Below are 22,628 nucleotides of genomic sequence, written 5' to 3' on the forward strand. Positions count from 1 at the left end.
GGCTGTCCTGTCTACGCACAGCCGTGATCTGTTCCCTGACCAGTAATGCCACTCCTCCCCCTTTCATCCCTGCCCCTCTATCACGTCTGAAACAACGGAAGCCCTGAACATTAAGCTGCCAGTCCTGCCCCTCCTGCAACCAAGTCTCACTAATAGCAATAACATCGTAATCCCACGTGCCAATCCACGCCCTAAGCTCATCCACTTTACCTACAATACTCCTTGCATTGAAATAGATGCACCTGAGAACATTACTATCACGTACAAACCTTTGATTTCTGTCCATACCTGCAGACCTCGCACGATCATTTTCCTCCTCACTGTCTTCTCTAACACTCTGGTTCCCCTCCACCTGCAAATCTAGTTTAAACCCACTGGAGCAGCACTAGCAAACCTACCTGCAAGTATGTTAGTCCCCTTCCAGATCAGGTGTAAACCGTCCCTTCGGAACAGATCCCACCTTCCCTGGAACAAAGCCCAATTATCCAGAAACCTGAAGCCCTCCCTCCTGCACCAACTCCTTAGCCACATATTTAGCTGCATGATCCTCCTATTTCCAGCCTCACTAGCACGTGGCACTGGTAGCAATCCTGAGATTGCAACCTTGGAGGTCCTGTCCTTTAACTTTGCACCTAATTCCCTAAACTCTCTTTGCAGGACCTCTTCCTTCTTCCTATCCACGTCATTGGTCCCAACATGGACCACGACATCTGGCTGCTCACCCTCCCTCCTGAGAATATCGAGAACTTGATCTGACCTATCACGGACCCTGGCACCAGGGAGGCAACAGACCATCCGGGATTCTCGATCTCTCCCACAGAACCTCCTATCTGTCCCCCTAACTATTGAATCCCCTATCACTACTGCTCTCCTCTTTACCCTCCCTCCTATCTGAGATGAGGGTCCCGCCTCGGTGCCAGAGACTCAACCACTACAACTTCTCCCTGGTAGGTCGTCCCCACCAGCAGTATCCAGAACTGTATACTTATTGTTGATGGGAACGGCCACAGGGGTGCTCTGCTCCTTCTGTCTAATCCCCTTCCCTTTCCTAAATGTCACCCAGCTACCTGCCTCCTGACTTTTAGGTGTAACTATCTCCCTGAAACTCCTATCTATGTCTGCCTCTACCTCCCGAATGATCCGAAGTTCATCCAGCTCCAGTTCCCTAACACGGTTTGCCAGGAGCTGCAGCTGGATGCACCTTTTACAGGTGTAGTCATCAGGGACTTCCCACATACTGCATTTGGAGCACACAACTGCCCCAGCTGCTGCCTTCATTACCCAATCCGACTTTAATTAGCTTAAAGGTACTTACCGGCCTTACCTCTCAGGGTGCTAGCTCTTCCTCAGCCTCTGCTCGCCGAAGTCTCTTGAGCCAAAGCCTCAAGGCTCCACTCCTACCCTGAGCCACTCACACACTGGCCGCTCCACTTAGTTACCCCTCCTGATATTCTACTTAAATATTTATCACAGATAACAGGTAACCTTACCTTTGCCTACCTACCAGCTACTCACCTGCCTTACCCCTTTTCGCCGAAGCCCCTTGAGCCAAAGCCCAGAACACTCTGCTCCCACTCACTCCGCTGCCCACTCCGACGCTGCCCACTCTATAGGCAGTTGGCTTTTTAAACTGACCGCGCCGCGCCTGCGCAGTCCAGCCCCCACTCGACCACTAAAAACTTTTAAAACACTAGACTTTTAAACCTAGACTTAAACCCTAGCAGAGACGGTAAGAATCTCTTAATCAGATTCTCTCCTTTCATGAAAGCTACATTGACAAAGTGAGGACATCAGCAAGATTAAACTGCAATCCTGCAACTCTGTTGCTCCAACAGGACATTTGCCAGACTGTTGCGGGTTTGGGCAATGTCCCACAAACTAGCCTATAGAAACACTGACACTCAACAGGAGTACAGGTGATCCCCTTGTTACAGAGGGGATTGCGTTCCTAGAAAACAAGCCAGAGTGTGACTTTCCATAAGGCGAACCTGTGTCTGCGTCAAGAAACGCAAGGTGGGAAAAATTTGTGTTGATTTATTTACTTTTTCCTCGCCCACACAAATTCCGAGAGCCAATTTTTGGTTAGTGACTTGTGAATTCTGTAAGGGTGAACTTCTGTAACCCAGACGGCCGTAACGTGGGGGTCACCTGTACAGGTGGCTGGGGGGTGGGGTTGATATCACGGTGAGTTTGTCCACCTGGTGAGGATGTTGTAGCACTACAGCCAACTCACCAAGCAGCATAGAAACTACCGCTCAGTAGCAACAGGTGCAGTCATTAATTAACGCTTCAGAGAGCGGCAATGAATGAAACCTTATTCATTCTGAACGACTCTCACATATGCTGCAATCACAGGTTGAAACGGCTTTAGCCAATACTGGAGAAAAAGGGGAAAAATTCAAATGCTGGAAACCTGGAATAAAAACAATAAACGTTAAAATGTGTTAACACACGAATCTGAGGATCTCACTGGACAGAAGGAGGTCATTCACTCCACCAACTCTTTGACAAGCTATATTAGTCCGACTTACTTGTCCTTTCCCTGTAGTCCAGCAACTTTTCCCTTTCGCACACCTCTCTAACTGCCTTCTGAAGCTACTACTGAATCCACTCCCAGTTCCCTTGCAGGGAGCCCATTCCAATCAACATATGAAAACAGAAATATTATGTTTGTGTCTTACAAGACTCTTCAGTGGGCTGACTGTATTCTTACCGAGTTTGGCTTCGACTGGATTGATCACATGGGGCAAGCTGTCCTCAGTCAATGAAAAGCTCGATGAGGTCTTGTCGAAGCGCGGGGTTACTCCAAGAACTGCGTAATACAGTATCTGTAAAGAGAGAGCCAGTGTCACAGACAGTCAGAACCTGTAGTACACACAGGACTCAAAATCTTTTAACAATAATGAAGACCACGAAACTGCCAGATTAAACGTATCTTATTCACCAATACCTTAATGGATCCGAGAGATAGTAAAGTTTTAACATGTGACGAAGGAGTTCCCCTCCACATGACAGTCTGATTGAGATTAAAAAATATTGTGCTGACATTCCAAGTCCTTGTTACAGGATACAGTCACCATCTGTACAGTTTTGTGGCCCTAGTGAATATTAAAGAATTACTTGGAAAAAGCACCACCAAAAAAAAACTTTACTACATTCTTTTACCTCTTATTACTTAGGTAAGGGTACAAAATACAACCAAGTGTGCTCTGCCAAGGAGCAGAGGTGGGTGCATGTGGAGGTCCTGTTCCACACTCTGACCCACAAATATCAAGGTAGTATGCAGAAGCTGTAGAATGCCCAGTCACTCACAGCCAGGTGACCCAGCCCAACACCACCTTTGCAGCACTGAGGGACAGCTGCACTGTCTGCAGAGTGCACTGAAGGAGGGCAGAACCACCTGTGAAGTGACACAGAAACAGGACAGCACCAGAGGGGCAGCATTCAGGAGCACCTCAGCATTAAGAGGGGTAACACTGGTTGGAGGGACAGCACTCAGTGAGCACCTCAGTATGGGGGGGGGCAACACTGTTGGAGCACGTCAGCATTTAGAGAGGTGGCACTGTTGGGAGTGGGTGAGGCAGCACCGAAAGGGGGGCAGTACTGAATGAGCGATGAACGTTGGCAAGTGCCGTGGATTTACTGCACTGCCAGATGCGCGACATGAATCCAGTTCCTGTTTGCCATCTCAGATAGATGCAAAGCGTAAGTCAAAGAGTAGGAGAGTTCACCTCAGTGTTATTTATTCTCAACAAACATATGTCAACTTAATGGAGACACCAGAGATGCTGGAATCTGGAGCAACAAGCAATGGGCTGGAGGAACTCAGCGGGTGGAGCAACCATCAAGCTGCTCATCCTGCTGACTGTTCGTTTTATGTAAAAGAAGTGATCTGATCATTTGTTTCACTGTTGTTCATGAATGCTGACTGTCTGATGACTGCTGTCAAATTTCCTACATTACAACTGTGTCTGCTCTTCAAGTAATTACTGCATCGATTGCGAAGTGCTTTGGGACAACATGAAGCTGTGTAAGCATGATATAGATCAAAGTCTAGCTTTCTTGTTGAGTTACCTTATTTCCCCCTCCTCCCACCACTCCTCACAGCACCAATGCAGTCCTGCAGTGTCCAATCCCACACCGCCTTTTGCAGGTTTAAAGGGGGTCTTGCCCACTCAGACTTACCTGAGAGTCTACAGAAAAGTTTGCAACAAATGACAGCTTGTCTAGGAAGGGTTGCACATAATTATTCACAGCTTGTTCGATATCCCAACAAACATCATGGGACTTGGGATCAGGATTCAACAGACTGAAGGTGATTTCATATCCTACCAATGAATGAAACACAGAAATTCAAGTGGTCCGCACTTAACACACATCTAGAGAAGGCACACACTGCACCTGATCATGGTTATTATTTAAACTGTAATTATTAATGTTGTTTATATACCAGATACTTAACACAGTCAACTTGCTGACACGAGTAGGCAGTGCACTCTAAACATCTAACAGATGGAAACGCATCTGACCCCTACAGTGTGGTGAGCCCAGTGGCAGTCCTATCCCCCACATGGTCTTGCACAGAATCTAATACCTCCTCTCTTCAGATGTTCTTTGGGTATTATTAGAATGGTGTGGAGGGTGGACAGGGAGATGGTGGGGTTACTGAGGCTGGAAGCTGTAACTGTCCTTACTTTCTTGGACTGGGTGGGGTGATATAAACCAGGGCTTCTGCTCCAAACCACTATCCGGTTACCTTGAATTGTAGAATTGTACAGCACAGAAACACGTCCTTTTGCACCACCTCATCCATGTCGATTGTGATGTCTACCTACGCTGATGCCACTTGTCCACATTAGGTCCGTATCCCCCTACACCCTTCCTATCCAAGTAGGTCTCCAAATGCCTTTTAAACATTGTAGTTGTACCTGCCTCCACCTCCTCCTCTGGCAGCTTCTTCCAAATATTCACCACCCTCTGTGTGAGAAACTTATCCCTCAGATCCCCTTTACATTTCTTCCCTCTCACCTTCAACCTGTGCCCTCTAGTTCTAGACTCACCTGTCCTGGAAAAAAAGATCCTGACTGTCTATCCTATCCATGCTTCTGTAACCTTATAAACCTCAATAAGGTCACCCCTCAGCCTCCTACGTTCCAGTGAGAATAAACCCAGCCCGTCCAGTCTCTCCTTATAACTACAGCCCTCCATTCCAGGCAACATCCTGGTGAATCTCTTCTGTACTCTCTATTGCTACCACATCCCTCCTGTAGTGTGGTGACCAGAAGTGCACACAATACTCCAAATGCAGTTCAACCAATGTTTTGTACAACTGCAACACGATGTCTCAGTGAAATTGCTTTGAAGTGTTAGCTAAGAGGATCAGCATCAGCAATGATATTCCCCAGTTAACTCAACCCAACCTGCCGACCTAATGAGATCAGATCAGTTTTACAACCTATTCAACTTTTCTCTTCAGTGGTAAAGAAGATTGGGCAAGATGTAGGTCAGGAACCTTCCTGATCCCGTGGTTATGAGTTAGGTTACCATTACGCTTGTTGCGTCTCAGTTGTTAGCCAAGGCACTAGTGTATGACCTGCGGCTGTAACAGTCCACATGCTCAATACAGACAGGGAGGAAATCTGAACAAAAAATGGCAGAAAGCAAGAAGTTGTCCTCACCAAGACTGGATTTGAATGCTGTTGTACTTGCTGTGAGGCTGTCAGTGCCAATGGTTCCCGAGGGAACACGACTGGACAATGCTGCAACCACCATATCATCGGTGAAGGACATAGTCTGCAGGATCTCCTCTATACTGTCATCAATGTCCTGAAGTACGTCCTCCACACTGTGTGACCCAGTCACAGGAGACCGCAGGAAGCAGGCCCTGTGCTTCCCGATGTAAACTGTCACCTCATCCGGCAGAAGCTGGGAATCAGCAGGCACGACGTATATCACCACCAAACCAGCTGAGCTCTCGTAAACCTGGGATAAAGTGACAACTGCCCCTGAAAATACAGGAGAGAGCAGCTAACTAGGGTGCAGTAACACGGTGGTTACATTACTAGGCTAACTGCCAGAGGTTTAGACCGTGAATTCAAATCCCACCAAGACATCTGGGAAATTTAAATTCAAGAAATTAAACAAATCTTAAATTTGAATATGGACAATCTCAGCAATGGTAACCAAGAAAACAAAACATCTGGTTCACTATGGCGCTCAGAGAAAGAATCCGCCGTCCTTAATTGGTCTGGGCTTGTGTGTGACTCCAATATGGTCGACTCTTTCAGGGGCAATTAAGGAAGTACAATAGATGTCAGCAAGGTCAGTGACGAAGAATGACAATACAGCACTTTGCAAAGAACAGTAGGATTGGGAGAGTCAGCATGGACTATTGGCTTATTCTTATTATTGTCACGTGTACCAAGATACAGTGATACACTGCTGTTTGTATGCCATCCAGACCGATCGTGAACTGGACTAATAAAGCAAAATCATGTTCAACTAATTTATTGAAGCTCTTTGAGGATGTGACAGGTAGGATAGATAAGGGGGACCAGTGGGTGTGGTGTATTTGGATTTTTAGATGGCTTTGAATAAGGTCCCACACAGGAGGTTGGTCAACAAGTTTAGAGCACATGGAGCTGGAGATAATATACTGACGATGGAGAACTGGTTAACAGATAGAAGGTAAAGAATGGGAATAAAGAGATTGTTCCAGGTTGACAGGCTATGACTAGTGGGTATCGCAGGGATCAGTGCTTTGCCTCCAGCTTTTCACAATTGGCATCAATAACTTGGCCAAGGGAGCAAATATTGTATTTCCAAGTTTGCTGATAATACAAAACTAGGTGGGTTTCAGAGTAGGGAGGAAGCCACAAAGAAGGTTTGAAGAGGATACAGAGAAGCTGAGAGTGGGTGAGAACATGGCAGATCGAAAATGTGACACTTGCTGCATCAAAAAGAAGTGTATTTGTTAAAAGATGAGAGTTTGGGAAATGTTGACATTCAAAGGGATCCGAGGGTCCTTGTACGCTAAAAGCCAACACACAGGTGTAACAAGTGATCAGGGAGACAATTGGTAAACTGTCCTTCATCATGAGGGGATCTGAGTACAAGAGCAAAGATGACCCGCTGCAATTACAGAGGGCTTTGGTGAGACCACACCTAGAGTACCGAATGCAGTTTTGATCAGCTTCCCTATAAAAGGATATGTTTGTCATAGAGGGAGTGTGACAAAGATTCATTGAGACTGGTCCCAGGGATGGCAGGTTTGCCATACTAGGAGATATTAAGTAGATTAGGCCTGTATTTATCTAGAGTTTAGAAAAATGAGAGATGTCATTGAAACTTGAAAATTTCTGAGAGGGCTGGAGGTAAGAAGGACATTTCCCCTGGCTAAGGAGACTAGAACTGAGGGTCACAGAATAAAGGGCAAGCCATTCCGCACTGAGAAGAGGAGAAATTTCCACATGCAGAGGATGGTTAATCCTTGACATTAACCATCCCAACAGGCTAGAGGGGCTCAGTCAGGAGTTAATTCAAAAGAGAGCTCGATAGGTTTTGGGATATTAAGGGAATCTAGGAATATGTGGATAGGGCAGGAAAATGTTCCTAAAGTAGATCGGCGAATGGCAAACGAGGCTTGAAGGGCTGAATGGCCTTTTCCTGTCATTAGTTCTCATCTTCTTACGTAATATTTCCAAGTTTGCTGATGACAGAAACTCGGGTAGGAGTGCGAGTTGTGAGGGTGATGAAGAGAGGCTTCTAGGCCATTTTGACAAGTTGAATGAGTGGGCTAATACATGGCAGATGCAGTACAACATGGATAACTGTGAAGTTAATCACTTTGGTAGGAAAAACAGAAACAGAAAATAAAATGTTATTTAAACAGGGAGAGCACAGGAATGTACTACTTCAATTAAGGATCAGCCACAATTGTACTGAACAGCAGGGCAGGCTCAAAGGCCTGATGGCCAACTTCTGCTCTTACCTTTTTATATTTCTTTCTATTTAAGGTTTACCAGAGAAGGTACCAATATCAGCATAAAATAGATTTGAGGCAAAGAATCTGTACCTTCCACATTTTTGCTCATTATGGCGTCTTGTTCTAGCCCGGTTACAGCTCTGTACGTCTTCTCATACCTATATTTGAACCCCGTTTTACCTGTGAGGCAGACAGAACAAGGATTAAACTTTGCAGAGTAACAAGTGTGAAACAGAATTTGTACAAGGATCAGATAGACACACAACTCCAATCCTACCAGTGATACCAGACACATCAGATTCAGTGCCCACATGGAGGCCCACAGTTAAATTTCATCCTGACTTCAGGGCAGGAGCAGATGCATGCAGTCAGCAACTGGAGTAGGGACCATGGCCTGGCCCACTCAGGCCAGTAACCTGACTGTGATCAACTAATTGATCAAAAGTACCACCTCCCTGACAGCATGGCTCACTCTTGCTTGATGGGAGGTGAGTTTTGCAATGTTCCCTTTCTTTCATTCAGACATAGAACTACAGTAATCACACAAAGGTTTGAGGGGCCAATCTTTTGTTGCTACTCACTCACCATCCAGCTGATTCTGCTTCTGGCTGAACTGGGTCTGTGGCAGCAGCTTTTTCTGTTGCTCTGCTGTCAGGGTGCCTCTCGCGAAGACCACTTCCACTGGCACACTGATGTCAAGCTGCAGAAAAGATCACAACATCGAGCCATAAAGGCATACAGCACAGAAACAGGCTCCTCAGCCCACGAGGTTTATGCTGAACATTGTACTTTCTACACCATCCCCATTCACCCACATTAGGTCTGCAGCCTGCTCTGTCTTGGCCATTCAAGTACGTGTCTGGATGCTCCTTAAATATTGCGAGAGTCTCTGCCTCCACCAGCACATTCCAGACTCCAACCACCCACCGTGTGAAAAATTCTCCTCAGATCCCTTCTAAATCTCTTACCTCGCACCTTAAACCTACGCCCTCTTGTCTTAGACTCCTCCACCACAGGAAAAAGATTCTTACTACCTACCCTATCTATGCCCCTCGTAACTTTATACACCTCTAACAGGTCACCCCTCATCCTCCTCCACTCCGGGGAAAACAAGCCCAGCCTATCCAGTCTCCCCTTGTAACTGAAATGCTCCAATCTAGGCAACATCCTGGTGAATCTCCTCTGCACCCTCTCCAGCACAATCACATCCTTCCTATAGTGTGGTAAACAGTACTCCAGGGGTGGCCTAACCAATGTTTTATAAAGAGGTGAGGTGAGGTGAGGTGAGGTGAGGGTGAGGGTGAGGGTGAGGTGAGATATCTTTATTAGCCACATGTACAAAACACACAGTGAAATGCATCTTTTGCGTAGAGTGTTCTGGGGGCAACCCGTAAGTGTTGCCACACTTCCGGTGCCAACATAGCATGCCCACAGCTTCCTAACCCGTATATCTTTGGAATATGGGAGGAAACCGGAGCACCCAGACAAAACCCACGCAGACACAGGGAGAACGTACAAACTCCTTACAGACAGTGGCCGGAATTGAACCTGGGTCGCTGGTGCTGTAATAGTGTTATGCTAACCACTACACTACCGTGCCTGCCTTATATTCTCTTATATTCTATATTCTATGCTGGAATCACATTCAAGTGTGCAAAATCCAAGAATACGCAACTATTTAACAGATAGCCTGCTGGAGAAACTGCAATCTCCCATTTATATGCTGACTCTTGCTATAGCCGGCTGCCCCTAAGCAATGTATGGTCAATCGCATGTGCTCTTTTACCTCATGCCTTCCCACCAGCCAGAGACCCAGTCTTTCCAGGTGAAGCAGTGATTCACCAGCACTTCTTCCAATCTACTGCACTGCATTCAGTGTTCACACTGTGGTCTCCTCTACATCAGAGAAACCAAACAGACTGGGTGACTCTTTGGCAGAACACCTTGTTCAGTGCACAAGGATGACCAAGTTTCCTGTTGCCTGTCACTTTAATTCTCCAGCCCATTTGCACTCTTACCTCCGTCTTTTGCCTCCTGCACAGTGCCAATGAAACTCAACACAAACTCAAAGAATAGCCCTCAGAACCCAATATTGAATACAAACATTTCAGACAACCACTCTTCCCCGTCAAAACCATTCAATTTGAATGCAAGGTCATTCATCTTAACTCAGTTTGCTCTCTCTACAGATGCTGCCTGATGTGCTGGGTATCTCTAGCTCTGTCTTTTGTTTCACGTTTCCAGCAGCTGCTGTGTTCTGCACCTCACAGTTCCAGTGTGTCCTTTTATTTTCTGTTCCTAACTCCTTCATTCATCTACTAACCAGATAGGTCTGAAAGCATCGTGTCACCAGGACAATCTTGGTCTCCACCTTATCACAGACATGCCCTCTGTTGTCCCCACCTTTTCCCTCTCAGCAAGTTAAGACACACTTGTTTTCTCACTTCTAGTGAAGGATCATTGACTTGAAATGCTAACTCTCTCTCTTCACAGAATACTGCCTCACCTGATGAGAATCTCCAGTATTTGCAGTTTTTTTGTACAGATTTCCCATGTCTGCAGTTTCTTCAGTTTGTAAATTACTAGATAAATATTGGCCAGGACACCAGGGAGAATGCACCTCGCCGTTGAAAAGCACTTAGCGATCTTTGACCTCAACCTAAATCAGTGCATGGAGGCTTGATTTAACTCTCATCAGACAGACAAGCCATCAGCAGTGCACTGAAGTGTCAGGTAAACTCCCTGGAGTGGTAGCCAAGCCAAAAAAAACTGCAAACGTTGGAAGTCTAAATAAAAACAGAAAATGCTGGAAGCACTCAGCAGGTCAGGCTGTATCTGTGCCAAGAGAAACAGAGTTAACATTTCAGGTCGGAGATGCCTTGTCAGAACTGAAGAGGAGATACAAGAAGCTTTTAAAGGTGCAGGCAGGGTGAGGGAGGGGGATGTCTCTGATAGAGTAAAACCGGGGTGGCCATGGGGATAAGTTGTAAACAAGATGAAACATAAAACATAGAACAGCACGGCACTGAAACAGGCCCTTTGGCCCACAATGTCTGTGCCAACCATGACACCAATTTAAACCAATCCCCTCTGCCTGCATGTGGTCCATATCCCTCCATTCCCTGCCCGTTCACGTCTGTCTAACACATGGTATCTGCTTCCATCATTCCCCCCGACAGCGTGTTGCAGGCACCTACCACTGTGTAAACAAAAAAAATTCCTTGTAAATCTCCTTTAAACTTTTCCCCTCTCACCTTGAAGTGACGTCCTCTAGTACTGGACATGTCCACCCTGGGAAAAAGACTCTTTGCCTCTCATAATTTCATAAACTTCTTTCAGGTTGCCCCTCAGCCTCCGACGCTCCAGAGAAAACAATCCAAGTTTGTCCAACCTCTCCTTATAGCTAATACTCTCTAATCCAGGCAATATCCTGGTGAACCTCTTCTGCACCCTCTCCAAAGCCTCCACATCCTTCCTGTAATACGGCAACCAAACTGCATACAATATTCCACATGTGGCCTAACCTGAATTTTATACAGCTACATGACTTCCTGACTCTTATACTCAACAACCCAACTGATGAAGGCAAGTATACCCTACGCCTTCTTTAACACTGTATCTACTTGTGTGGATACTTTCAGGAAGCTATGGACTTGCACCTCAAGATCCCTCTCCATCAATGCTGCCAAGGGTCATGCCATTTACTTCACATTTTCCTCTTACATTTGACGTCCCAAAGCGTATACTACACACTTGTTCAGACTAAACTCTACCTGCCATTTCTCTGACATTTCCAACTGAATCTTTGACAACCTTCCTCACTGTCCTCAACACCACCAATTTTTGTGTCGTCTGCAGACTTACTAATCAGCCCACCTATATTTTCTTCCAAATCAGTTATATATATCACACACAACAGAGGTCCCAGCACTCATTCTCATGGGCCTTTACACGACTCCCACGTCAGATGTGGACTTACCCAATAACAGCTGCTCCCAATCTGCCCTCCTTAATACTGTTGTAATTAGCCTTTCCCCAGATTAACACTTTCCACCAAGGTCTCATCTTATCCTTATCCATAACTATCTGAAATCAAACAGAGTTATGATCACTGCTCCCAAAATGCTCCCCCACCAAAACTCCAATTACCTGGCCAGGCTCATTTCCCAATACAAGGTCTAGTATGGCTCCTCCCACTGCTCCTCATTCTCTCCATCACATAACCTGCTGCTCCTTTTCCAAGGTTTATCCAGCTCCTGCAGTTTGGTTACAGCAGGAGTCCTTGCCCTAGAGATTGAAAGCAGAGTGCACACATCCTATGTGGACTTTTTAAGCCTATGTCCCTCTGCCTGTATTGGGTTGAACACAGGCTGCAGAGATTAAAGAGGTCTCAGCACACCCAACCCTATTAAATAAGACTCCTCTCAAAGATTGTGCATCTACGCAAGGTAACATCAGGTGCAAATACTTCAGAATGGTTTAGTAGAGTTATATTGTAATACAGCACGGAAACGGGCCCTTCAGTTCAACTTGTCCATGCTGACCAAGATGCCCATCTGAGCCAGTCCCACTTGCCCATGTTTGGCCCATATCCCTCTAACCTTTCTTACCTACTCTAGCCACAGTCCACTGACATTGTCCACTCCTGTTCAAACTCTCTCCACACTAGCAGCAACTTTCTATCCCTAACCACAGTGCCAGTCTGGCTGAGGTACTTAGAATCATCCACATTGTCCCGTGCAGCACAGCTCATGGGGTCACTCCACAGTTCAGGCACTCATTGTTAACCACAGTGTTTCAGAAAAGCTGCCATCAGAACGATCTCTTACCAAGAGCAAGTCCAGCTCACTGATCTGGCTGTAAGGCAGTGAGGCACGATAAGTCTCTGTTGTCTTCCACCAGAGAGGCAGCCCAACCAGTACCACTACCACAGCGATGCAGCTGGCAGATAGCTTTCCTCGGAACTTCTCTGAGCAAAAAAAGGGTAAAAGGTTTGTGGGTTGCTGACACCTGGGTTGCATAGCATTAATTAGAAACTACTGTTTTTTGGAGCAGTCCAAATATTACTTAGTCTCTATAAACTAGTTAATGTGTTAAGCCTCACCCACCTCCCAGATTGAATCAGTCACTATGAACAAAACTCCATCAGGTTTTCCCCATCCCTTGGAGATCCAACTATACTCTGCCCCACCATCCTTGATAATGAAAGACTTGCATTTCTAGAGCACCTTTCCCCCTCAGGTTGTCCCAAAGTATTTTACAGCTAATGCAGGACTTTTGAAATATAAGCATAGAATGATAGCATCGTTACCGCACGGATTGGTGACTATTTGGCACATCATCTTCTAATGGAGCAATCCTGTTGATCCTATTCATCAGCACCTTCCCCAAGGCCCTACAATTTATTCTCTTTCAAGTGCTATCCAGTTCCCTGATGAATGAACATTGTCTCCAGCAACCCTAGACGGTGCACTGCAGAGCATAACTATCCCTTGAGTAAAAAGAAAGTCCCCACATTCCCAATGCAAATATTTTAAATGTATGCTCCCTGGTTCTCGAACCATCTTCTGATGAGAACAACTTCCCTCTAGCTACCCTAATTAAACTCATCATAATCTTTGCTCCAGGGAGAGCAAACTCAATTTCTTCAGTCTAACCTTCCACCTAAAATCCCTCATCCCTGGAACTATTTCAGTAAAAATGAAGTTAACATTTCCGGTGAATGGTTCTTCACCCGTGTTTCTGTCACTGATGTTGCTTAACCTGCAGAGAATTTTCAGTGTTTTCTGTTTTATTTCAGAGTTCCATAAGACATAGGAGCAGAATTAGGCCACTCGGCCCATCGAGCCTGCTCCACCATTCCACCATGGCTGATTTATTTTTCCCTCTCGACCCCGTTCTCCTGTCTTTTCCTTGACACCCTTACTAATCAAGAAACTAACCAACTTTGCTTTAAGTATACCCAATGACGGCTTCCACAGCCATCTGTGGCAATGAATTCCACAGATTCACCACCCTCTGCATAAAGAAATTCCTCCTCACCTCTGTTCTAAAGAGATGTCCTTCTATTCTGAGGCTGTGCCCTCTGGTCCTAGACTCTCCCACTACTGGAAACATCCTCTCCACGTCCACTCTATCCAGGCGTTTCAATATTCAGTAGGTTTCATTCATCTAAACTCCAGCGAGTACAGGCCCAGAGTCATCAAAAAATCCTCATATGTTAACCCTTTCATTCCTGGGATCATTCTTATAAACCTCCTCTGGATCCTTTCCAATGCCAGCACATCCTTCCTTCAATATGTGGCCCAAAACTGCTCACAATACTCCAAATGTAGTCTGACCAACACCTTATAAAGCCAATTACATTTCCAGTATATGCATTTTTGTTTTGATTTTCAATCACCATTCTACTAAATCTGCCTGGTATCCTCCCTGAGGCCTTCACTTCCTTCCTAAAGTTAGGTGACGAGAATAAGATACAACTGTGCCCTCAATGGCTCAAAAGAACATTTGTACTCTGTGCCTTCAGTAAATGAATCACAGTTTAACATATCACAAAATCCCTCTCCTTGCTATGTTCAGAATTAACATTTAAAAAGGAAGCTGCAATTATAGTGGGAGCAGCACATAGCAATAAAGTGCAATTCTGCAATCTGGTGCTCTCAACCTTGCTGCTATGAAGAGCCACTGACAGTTCAAATCACATCACCAAGATCAGAGCCGCTTTATCAGACTCCATCCGAAAGGTGCTTCACAGGAAGACAAAAAAAAACCATGGAAACTGCATTGTCTTAATTTGTTCACGTCAAACATTTTCCATTAACTAATATATTCTTTCAGGGGCCCTCGTTAGGAGTGAGTTACTCAAGCAAACAGCAAGATTAACACCAATAGTGATAGCAGCTGTGCTGGGACTGGTGTCAAAGAATTACAATGAGATTATCTCTACTGATAACGCATTATCAACAGAGATAATCTGCAGATAATAATACAGCAGCACAGGAGGGTACAGGGCAGAGCAGGAAGAGTTGCCACCTCACAGCTCCAGCAACCCAGATTCAACCCTGAATCCAGTGCTGTCAGTGTGGAGTTTGCACATTCTCCCTGTGACTCTGTAGGTTTCTCCCAGGTGCTCTCTTTTGCTCCCATATCCCAAAGGTGTGCAGGTTGGCACATTGTGTGTAGATAACTGGTAGATTCTGGAAGGAGTTGATGGGTCTGTGTGGAGAATTAAAAAAAGGGTCAGTATAGGATTAATGTGACTGAGTCTTTGATGGCTAGCAAGGATTCAGTAAACAGAAGGACCTGTTTCCATGCTGTATGGCTCCCTCAGATAGTCAGTAACATTGTTATGGAGAGAGTTTGCCTGCGATGAGATGGAGGACCATGACTAGAGATAAATGAACAGGACAATGGGGGAGAGGGGTTACAGAAATGACAGGGGTGGTGGGGGATAATTAACAACAATTACAGTCTGTGGGACAGGGTCACCAAGTGACGAGGAAGCTGTAGTAAGACGAGTACAAACATGGCGACAGAGGGCTGACTGCCTCTGGGGAAGAGTATGTGAATAGGGTAAGGGAGTAACAGAAATCTGAGCAGAGAAAGGAATGAGTTTATTGATGCCACGTGGCGGGGGTTTGTTACATGTGTCCGAGTGGTTAATGAGGAGCTGGCAGGGTGATTAAGATGCCGGTGGGATGGTTAAGAGGACTTTGAGTGGCAGTACAGGGCAGGCTATGACAATGCAAGGCTCCTTATCAGGAAAAGTGGGAAGAAGGAATATGGGTACCGAGGTGACTAACAAACCAAGCCCTGTGGGCAGACAGTGTCAATACTCCAGCCCCCAGGTTGGGTCACTGCACTGCCAGGTGTGGATGCCAGGTCACTCTCTCACCCCCCCAACAAACAGGCTCCCAGGCCGCTGGTCCGGAGACACTGCCAGAACCTATGTCACAGAGTTATACAGCAAAGACACAGGCCCTTCGACACAACTGATCCATAACAACCAAGATACCTCATCCAAGCTAGTCCCATTTGCCAGCATTTGGCCCATAATCTTCTAACCTTTCCTATACATTTACCTGTCCAACTGTCTTTTAAAAGTTGTTCTTGTACCTGCCTAACCACTTCCTCTGACAGCTCATTCCACACACATTAACCTTTGAGTAAAAATATAAGTTTCCCCTCAAGTTCCTATTAAATCTCTCCCGTCTCACCTTAAACCTGTGCCCTTTAGTTCTTGATTCCCCAACCCTGGGGGAAAAAGAGAGTGCATTCACCCTATCTATGGCCCTCCTTCTTCAGAACACTTCTGCATCACCAATACTCCTCCAGGGATTCACTTCATCCCAACTTGTACCTGACCGATACCTCCCTCTTTTCTCTATCACAGCCTCAGTACCCCTTGTCATCCAGGGTTCTCTACCCCCACCCCCCTCAGTACCCCTGGTTACCAGCGTTCCCTATCCCTACCAGCCTCTGTACCCCTGGTTATCCAGGGTTCCCCAACCCCCTCAGTGCCCCAGGTATCCCGGGTCCCCACCCCCCTCAGTGCCCCGGGGTATCCCGGGTCCCCACCCCCTCAGTGCCCCGGGTATCCCGGGTCCCCACCCCCCTCAGTGCCCCGGGTCCCCACCCCCTCAGTGCCCCGGGTATCCCGGTTCCCCACCCCTCAGTGCCCCGGGTAACCCGGGTCCCCACCCCCTCAGTGCCCGGGGTATCCTGGGTCCCCACCCCCTCAGTGCCCGGGTCCCCACCTGCTCAGTGCCCCGGGTCCCCACCCCCTCAGTGCCCGGCTGCCCCGGGTCCCCACCCCCTCAGTGCCCCGGGTATCCCGGGTCCCCACCCCCCTCAGTGCCCGGGTCCCCACCCCTCAGTGCCCCGGGTATCCCGGGTCCCCGCCCCCTCAAAAGTGCCCCGGGTATCCCGGGTCGCCGCCCCCTCAGTGCCCCGGGTATCCCGGGTCGCCGCCCCCTCAGTGCCCCGGGTATCCCGGGTCGCCACCCCCCTCAGGGCCCCGGGTATCCCGGGTCGCCACCCCCCTCAGTGCCCCGGGTATCCCGGGTCGCCACCCCCCTCAGTGCCCCGGGTATCCCGGGTCGCCACCCCCCTCAGTGCCCCGGGTATCCCGGGTCGCCACCCCCCTCAGTGCCCCGGGTATCCCGGGTCGCCACCCCCCTCAGTGCCCCGGGTATCCCGGGTCGCCTCCCCCCTCAGTGCCCCGGGTATCCCGGGTCGCCACCTCCTCAGTGCCCCGGGTATCCCGGGTCGCCACCCCCTCAGTGCCCAGGTATCCCGGGTCGCCACCCCCTCAGTGCCCGGGTCGCCACCCCCCTCAGTGCCCGGGTATCCCGGGTCGCCGCCCCCTCAGTGCCCGGGTATCCCGGGTCGCCGCCCCCTCAGTGCCCGGGTCGCCACCCCCCTCAGTGCCCGGGTATCCCGGGTCGCCGCCCCCTCAGTGCCCGGGTATCCCGGGTCGCCGCCCCCTCAGTGCCCGGGTATCCCGGGTCGCCACCCCCTCAGTGCCCCGGGTATCCCGGGTCGCCACCCCCTCAGTGCCCAGGTATCCCGGGTCGCCACCCCCTCAGTGCCCGGGTCGCCACCCCCCTCAGTGCCCGGGTATCCCGGGTCGCCGCCCCCTCAGTGCCCGGGTATCCCGGGTCGCCGCCCCCTCAGTGCCCGGGTATCCCGGGTCGCCCCCCCCCTCAGTGCCCGGGTATCCCGGGTCGCCGCCCCCTCAGTGCCCGGGTATCCCGGGTCGCCGCCCCCTCAGTGCCCGGGTATCCCGGGTCGCCGCCCCCTCAGTGCCCGGGTATCCCGGGTCGCCGCCCCCTCAGTGCCCGGGTATCCCGGGTCGCCGCCCCCTCGCCCTTCACTCGAACACAACATTAAATCTCACACCTTCCGCCGCGGCCGCAATTTCGGCCGCCGCCATTTTTCTTCCTGAATGCCCCCGAAAACGGAAGTACTACCCAATCTGACAGATCAGTTCACCAATCAACAGGTCACTCGGTTTCCCACCCTTAGCCAATCACATTGAGGCGGGGGCGGGACTATCAGGAGAACCGCTTCAGGGCGGGTAACATCCGGGGCTGACGATTCGGTTTTCCGTTGCTCAGGGCGTGCGTCTTGGCGTCACGTGCCCTGATCTTGTCACGTGCTGCAGTCTTGGCGGGAGGAACGGCGGCGGCAGTGAGTAGGAGACGTGCTGGTTGTCCGGGGGTTTGTCCTGGACGGTTGTGGTTCTCTCCCCTGAGGCGGTGGGTCTTCAGACCCTGTCAGAGTGCGGGTGCCTCCCACCACCTCAACCTTCAACCCCTGGTTACTGCCTTCTTTTTCTTTTATAATTATTTTTATTAATTCCAGATAGAAAGTACATGAAACAAAAGAAAAGACAAAATGCACTGTATTGAGTCACACTTGAAATCACAATACCTCATATTGATAAACAGAAATTATAACTAATTAATATTAATAAATTGGAATAATCTTATTATTTAAAAAAATCTAAACCCACTACCAAGACTGAAGCTGTTTGGTTTTAAAAAAAGACCAAAAAAAAGCCCTAAAGACATAATAGTATTAGCCAGTATCTGTACTTTTTAAGCACCAAATCAATGGTTTTGAAAGTAGTTCAGAAAAGGTCCCCACAATATTTGAATGTCCAGATTAGATCCAGAAATTGAACAACGGATCTTCTCTAAATTTAGATGTGACATAACATCCCGTAACCATTGAACATGAGTGGGGGGGGTAACTTTCTGTCTTCTGAGAGAAATAAATCCTTCCAATTGACTGTCAGGCTGGATGGAAGTTGACAGCAGTGTTCCCAAAGAGTCTGAACTAAAACCATTTCTCCCAGTGCTGTGCACCCTCCACGTACTGTGGGTGTCAGGGGACAACTTTAACACCGATGCCATAAGTCACCCATGTAGTAAGTGAAGTAACATTTACCCAGCTTTGGAACCCCTCACTTTATATAGTCAAGTACAAAGACCATTTGAACAGATTTCCCCAATGCCCCCAGCCCCATTCTTTCCACTCAATCTCCACTGCTGTATCCCACAGTTACATTTTCAGGAGCATCCCCTGGTGCTGGATTGCTGATTCTTTTCCAAAATCGGCTGATCCCGCCTCAGTACTGTTGTTGTCAGAAGGACTTTCACAAACAAATTTTTCATTCAGCTAGGAATATTACTTCCACACTGTGACCCAGAAATATCAATGCCTCAGGAGGCAGGAGTATGTTACTGCCTGTGGCATATCTGAAACTGATATTACGTGGCATGTTATTATCAAGGTTGCACTTTATATATTAATAATTCAGACTTGGATGTAAAGAGCACAATTTCTAAATATGCAAATGACACTAAAACAGGCTTAGTGAGCGGCATAGTAATGGACCTCAGGGAGCTCTACATAATAGAACAGGCAGACACATGGCAGATGAAATTTAATGCTGAAAAATGGAAAGTGTTATGTTAGGGAGAATGGGATAGCAGACTAGAACATCAGAGAGTATACATGTTCATAGAGCAAGCTGAAGAAGTAGTTATTCGAACCTACAGGATTAGGGGCTTTATTAATAGAGGTATTAGGTACAAGAACAAGTAAGTCACACTGAATCTTTAGAGAAAAAAGAACTGTGTCCTGCTCTGGTTCCCACACTTTAGGAAAGATGTTAAGGCTTTAAAGAGGCTACAGAGATTCCAGGGATGAACTATTTTACTTACTCGGGTAAACTGGAGAAACTGGGGTTGCTCTTGGAACAGAGCAGCTTGTGAAGGAATCTGATAGAGAAAATTAAAACCATGAAAGGTCCAAACAGAAAAGATAGAAACTGTACCCATTGGCAGAAAGATCAAAAATCAGAATCAGGTTTATTATCACTGACATATGATGTGAAATTTGTTGTTTTTCGACTGTAGTACAGAGCAAGACATAAAAATTACTATAAGTTACAAAAATAATTAAATTGTGCAAAAGAGGAATAATGAGGTAGTGTTCATGGGGTCATGGACCATTCAGAAATCTGATGGCAGAGGGGAAGAAGCTGTTCCTGAAACGTTGAGTGTGGGTCTTCAGGCTCCTGTACCTCCTCCCTGATGGTAGTAATGTGAAGAGGGCATGTCCCGGGTGGTGAGGGTCCTTAATGAAGGATGCCACCTTCTTAAGGCACCGCCTCTTGAAGATGTCCTCGATGGTGGGGAGGGTTGTGCCCGTGATGGAGCTGGCTGAGTGTACAACCCTCAGCAGCCTCCTTCGATCCTGCACATTGGAGCCTCCATACCAAGCAGTGATGCAACCAGTCAGAATGCTCTTCAACGTACATCTGTAGAAACTTGCAAAAGTCTTTGGTGACGGACCAAATCTCCTCATGAACCAGTGGATGCAAAAGTGACATGAGAGAAAACTTTTTATACAGCAAGTGGTTCGAGTCCAGAGTGTACTACCTGCATAATAGTGGAGGCAGAATAATTTATAGTATTCAAATGGGAGTGGAAAAGTATTTGCATTGCTGAGGGGAGAAGACAGAGGAGTGGGACTAGCGGGAACGTTTCTGCACAGAGCTGCCACAGTCTCAACAGGCCATAACATCTTCCCACCACCTTACTAGCCAAAAAACACAATCTCATTCAATCTTTCCTTAATGCTGCATTGATCCTGTCAGGAGATAAACCTCATAAATCTAAAAGAAAAAAGAATGCAAAATCATTAATATATAGAATACCACAAATTGCAAATTTATAATGCAAAAATGAAACTTAAAAAAGAAAAATGCTGGAAATAGTAGGTTAGGCAATGTCTGTGGAGAGAGATGAGAATTAATGTTTCAGATCAACAACCAGCATTTTCAATTTTGATTGTTATAAATCTGTTCATCCCGTCCAGTACAATCGCAAATTTATTGTAATGTGATAGAAGTGTACGTATTATCCAGGCTGTGACCTAATTATATTTTGCCTGGTTCTGTATAATCTCCCTGCTTTCGTATTCTAAGCCTTGGTAATGAAGGAAAGCACCCTTATGCATTTTTAACCACTTCATTGATCTGTCTTTTACCTTTCAGGATCTGTGGATAGATCACACCTCTCAGTATCCACCCCCCCCCCACCCCGATATTTTGTATTCCACTGCCTTAATTGAATTCTGTTTGTCATTTGTCTCCCAATCCTCCTCATTGTAAATCACACTGACAATTTTTGTATCATCTGCAAATTTCTTTATCATACACTTTGCACATTTAAGTCTAAATCATTAATATACACAGTACTACAAACAGCAAAGGACCGAGTACTGAGTCTTGTACAACCCTGCCATAAACATCCTTCTGGTTGCAAAAATATCCATTAACCATTGCTTTTTGCTTCCTGTCACCAAGCCAATTTTGGACAAGTTTTCCACCCTCCCTTGAATCCCATCAGCTCCTTCCTTGCTTACAAACTCCCGACTTAGGTACAGCCCATACATACAAACAGGTGTTTGGGAGACAGGTGGTATGGATTTGCTGGCGGCTGTGGGGCTGGAGGTACCTCCTGCCGCCTGGGAACTTGGTTTGTGGCTGCATTTTGGACTGGTGAACTATTCAGGTTATGAATGGTTCACAGCAACAGAACCCTGCTGTAACCTGGAGGTGACCTGTACTTTTTTGATTAGCCTGTCACATCGGACCAGGTCAAAAGTTTTGCTAATGGCCATATAGACGAAATGCATGGCCTTCATCCATTTCTTGTTACCTGCTCAAAAATTTCAATTTTAATCAAATATAGTTTTCCCTGAACTAATCAATGCTGTTTTACCCCTTTTTAAACAAAACAAACATACAATCTTATTGGTCCTCCAATCTATTGGCACCATTTCTGTAGCCAAGGAGAATTGGAAAAATGATGTTTAGTGGCACTGCAGTTTCTTCCCTTGCTTCTTTTAATGATCTGGGGTGCATTTTCTCTGGTTCTGGTGATTTATCTACTTTCATAATGGTAAACCTGTAAATATTTCTTCTTTTACTTTGTTTATCCATTCTTTCCCCTTAACTACAACATCTGCTTTTTTGTGAAAAAAGCCACAACATATGAAGAGTCCTTTCTAAATCCTACACACATAGAAGACCTTTTTTGGTCCATAACAGACCCTACCCTTTTCTTAGTTATCCTCTTGTTCCTAATGTAATTATAAAACACCTTTGGATTCTCTCTGATTGGAATTGGTTTATTATTGTCACATGTACTGAGGTACAGTGAAAAACTTGTTTTACATGCCATTCATCCAGGTCATTTCTTTATAACAGTACATTGAGGTAATACAAGGGAAAGCAAAAAAAGAATGAAGAGTAAAGTGTTACAGTTAAATTTACAGTTACAGACAAAATGCAGTGCAGGCAGACAATAAGGTGCAAGGCCATAACGAGGTAGATTTTGAAGTCAAGAGTCCACCTTATCGTACCAATATTTTTTCTTGCTCTCTATTCGCTTTCCTAACTTCCTTTTTAATTTCACCTCCACATTTTCTAGACTCCTCGTGGCTTTCAGTAGTTTGGGCTTTCAGTGTCTGAAATTAGTTTCCATTATTTCCCCTTTATCTTACCCTCTCTACACTGGAAGGCTTCCAGGGGGCTCTAGATCTAGCAGCCCCACCTGAACCC

At 46.7% G+C, this 22,628-nt stretch overlaps 1 protein-coding gene across 1 annotated transcript in view; it reads right to left on the bottom strand.

Moving 5' to 3' along the window:
- pigs (phosphatidylinositol glycan anchor biosynthesis, class S) overlaps positions 1–18,015 on the bottom strand; it is a 37,231-nt gene extending 19,216 nt beyond the window's left edge. The window contains exons 1-7 of the mRNA XM_052035468.1: positions 17,888–18,015; positions 12,814–12,953; positions 8,570–8,684; positions 8,075–8,164; positions 5,679–6,005; positions 4,186–4,328; positions 2,714–2,828 (exon numbers count right to left, since the gene is read on the bottom strand). Coding sequence (XP_051891428.1) covers positions 2,714–2,828; positions 4,186–4,328; positions 5,679–6,005; positions 8,075–8,164; positions 8,570–8,684; positions 12,814–12,953; positions 17,888–17,921 — 964 coding nt within the window. The 5' untranslated portion in view covers positions 17,922–18,015. The remainder of the gene's footprint in view (positions 1–2,713; positions 2,829–4,185; positions 4,329–5,678; positions 6,006–8,074; positions 8,165–8,569; positions 8,685–12,813; positions 12,954–17,887) is intronic.
- Positions 18,016–22,628: the final 4,613 nt, after the last annotated feature.

This window comes from Pristis pectinata, chromosome 21 (genome assembly GCF_009764475.1).
Source record: "Pristis pectinata isolate sPriPec2 chromosome 21, sPriPec2.1.pri, whole genome shotgun sequence".
In the NCBI taxonomy this organism is placed as follows: domain Eukaryota; kingdom Metazoa; phylum Chordata; class Chondrichthyes; order Rhinopristiformes; family Pristidae; genus Pristis; species Pristis pectinata.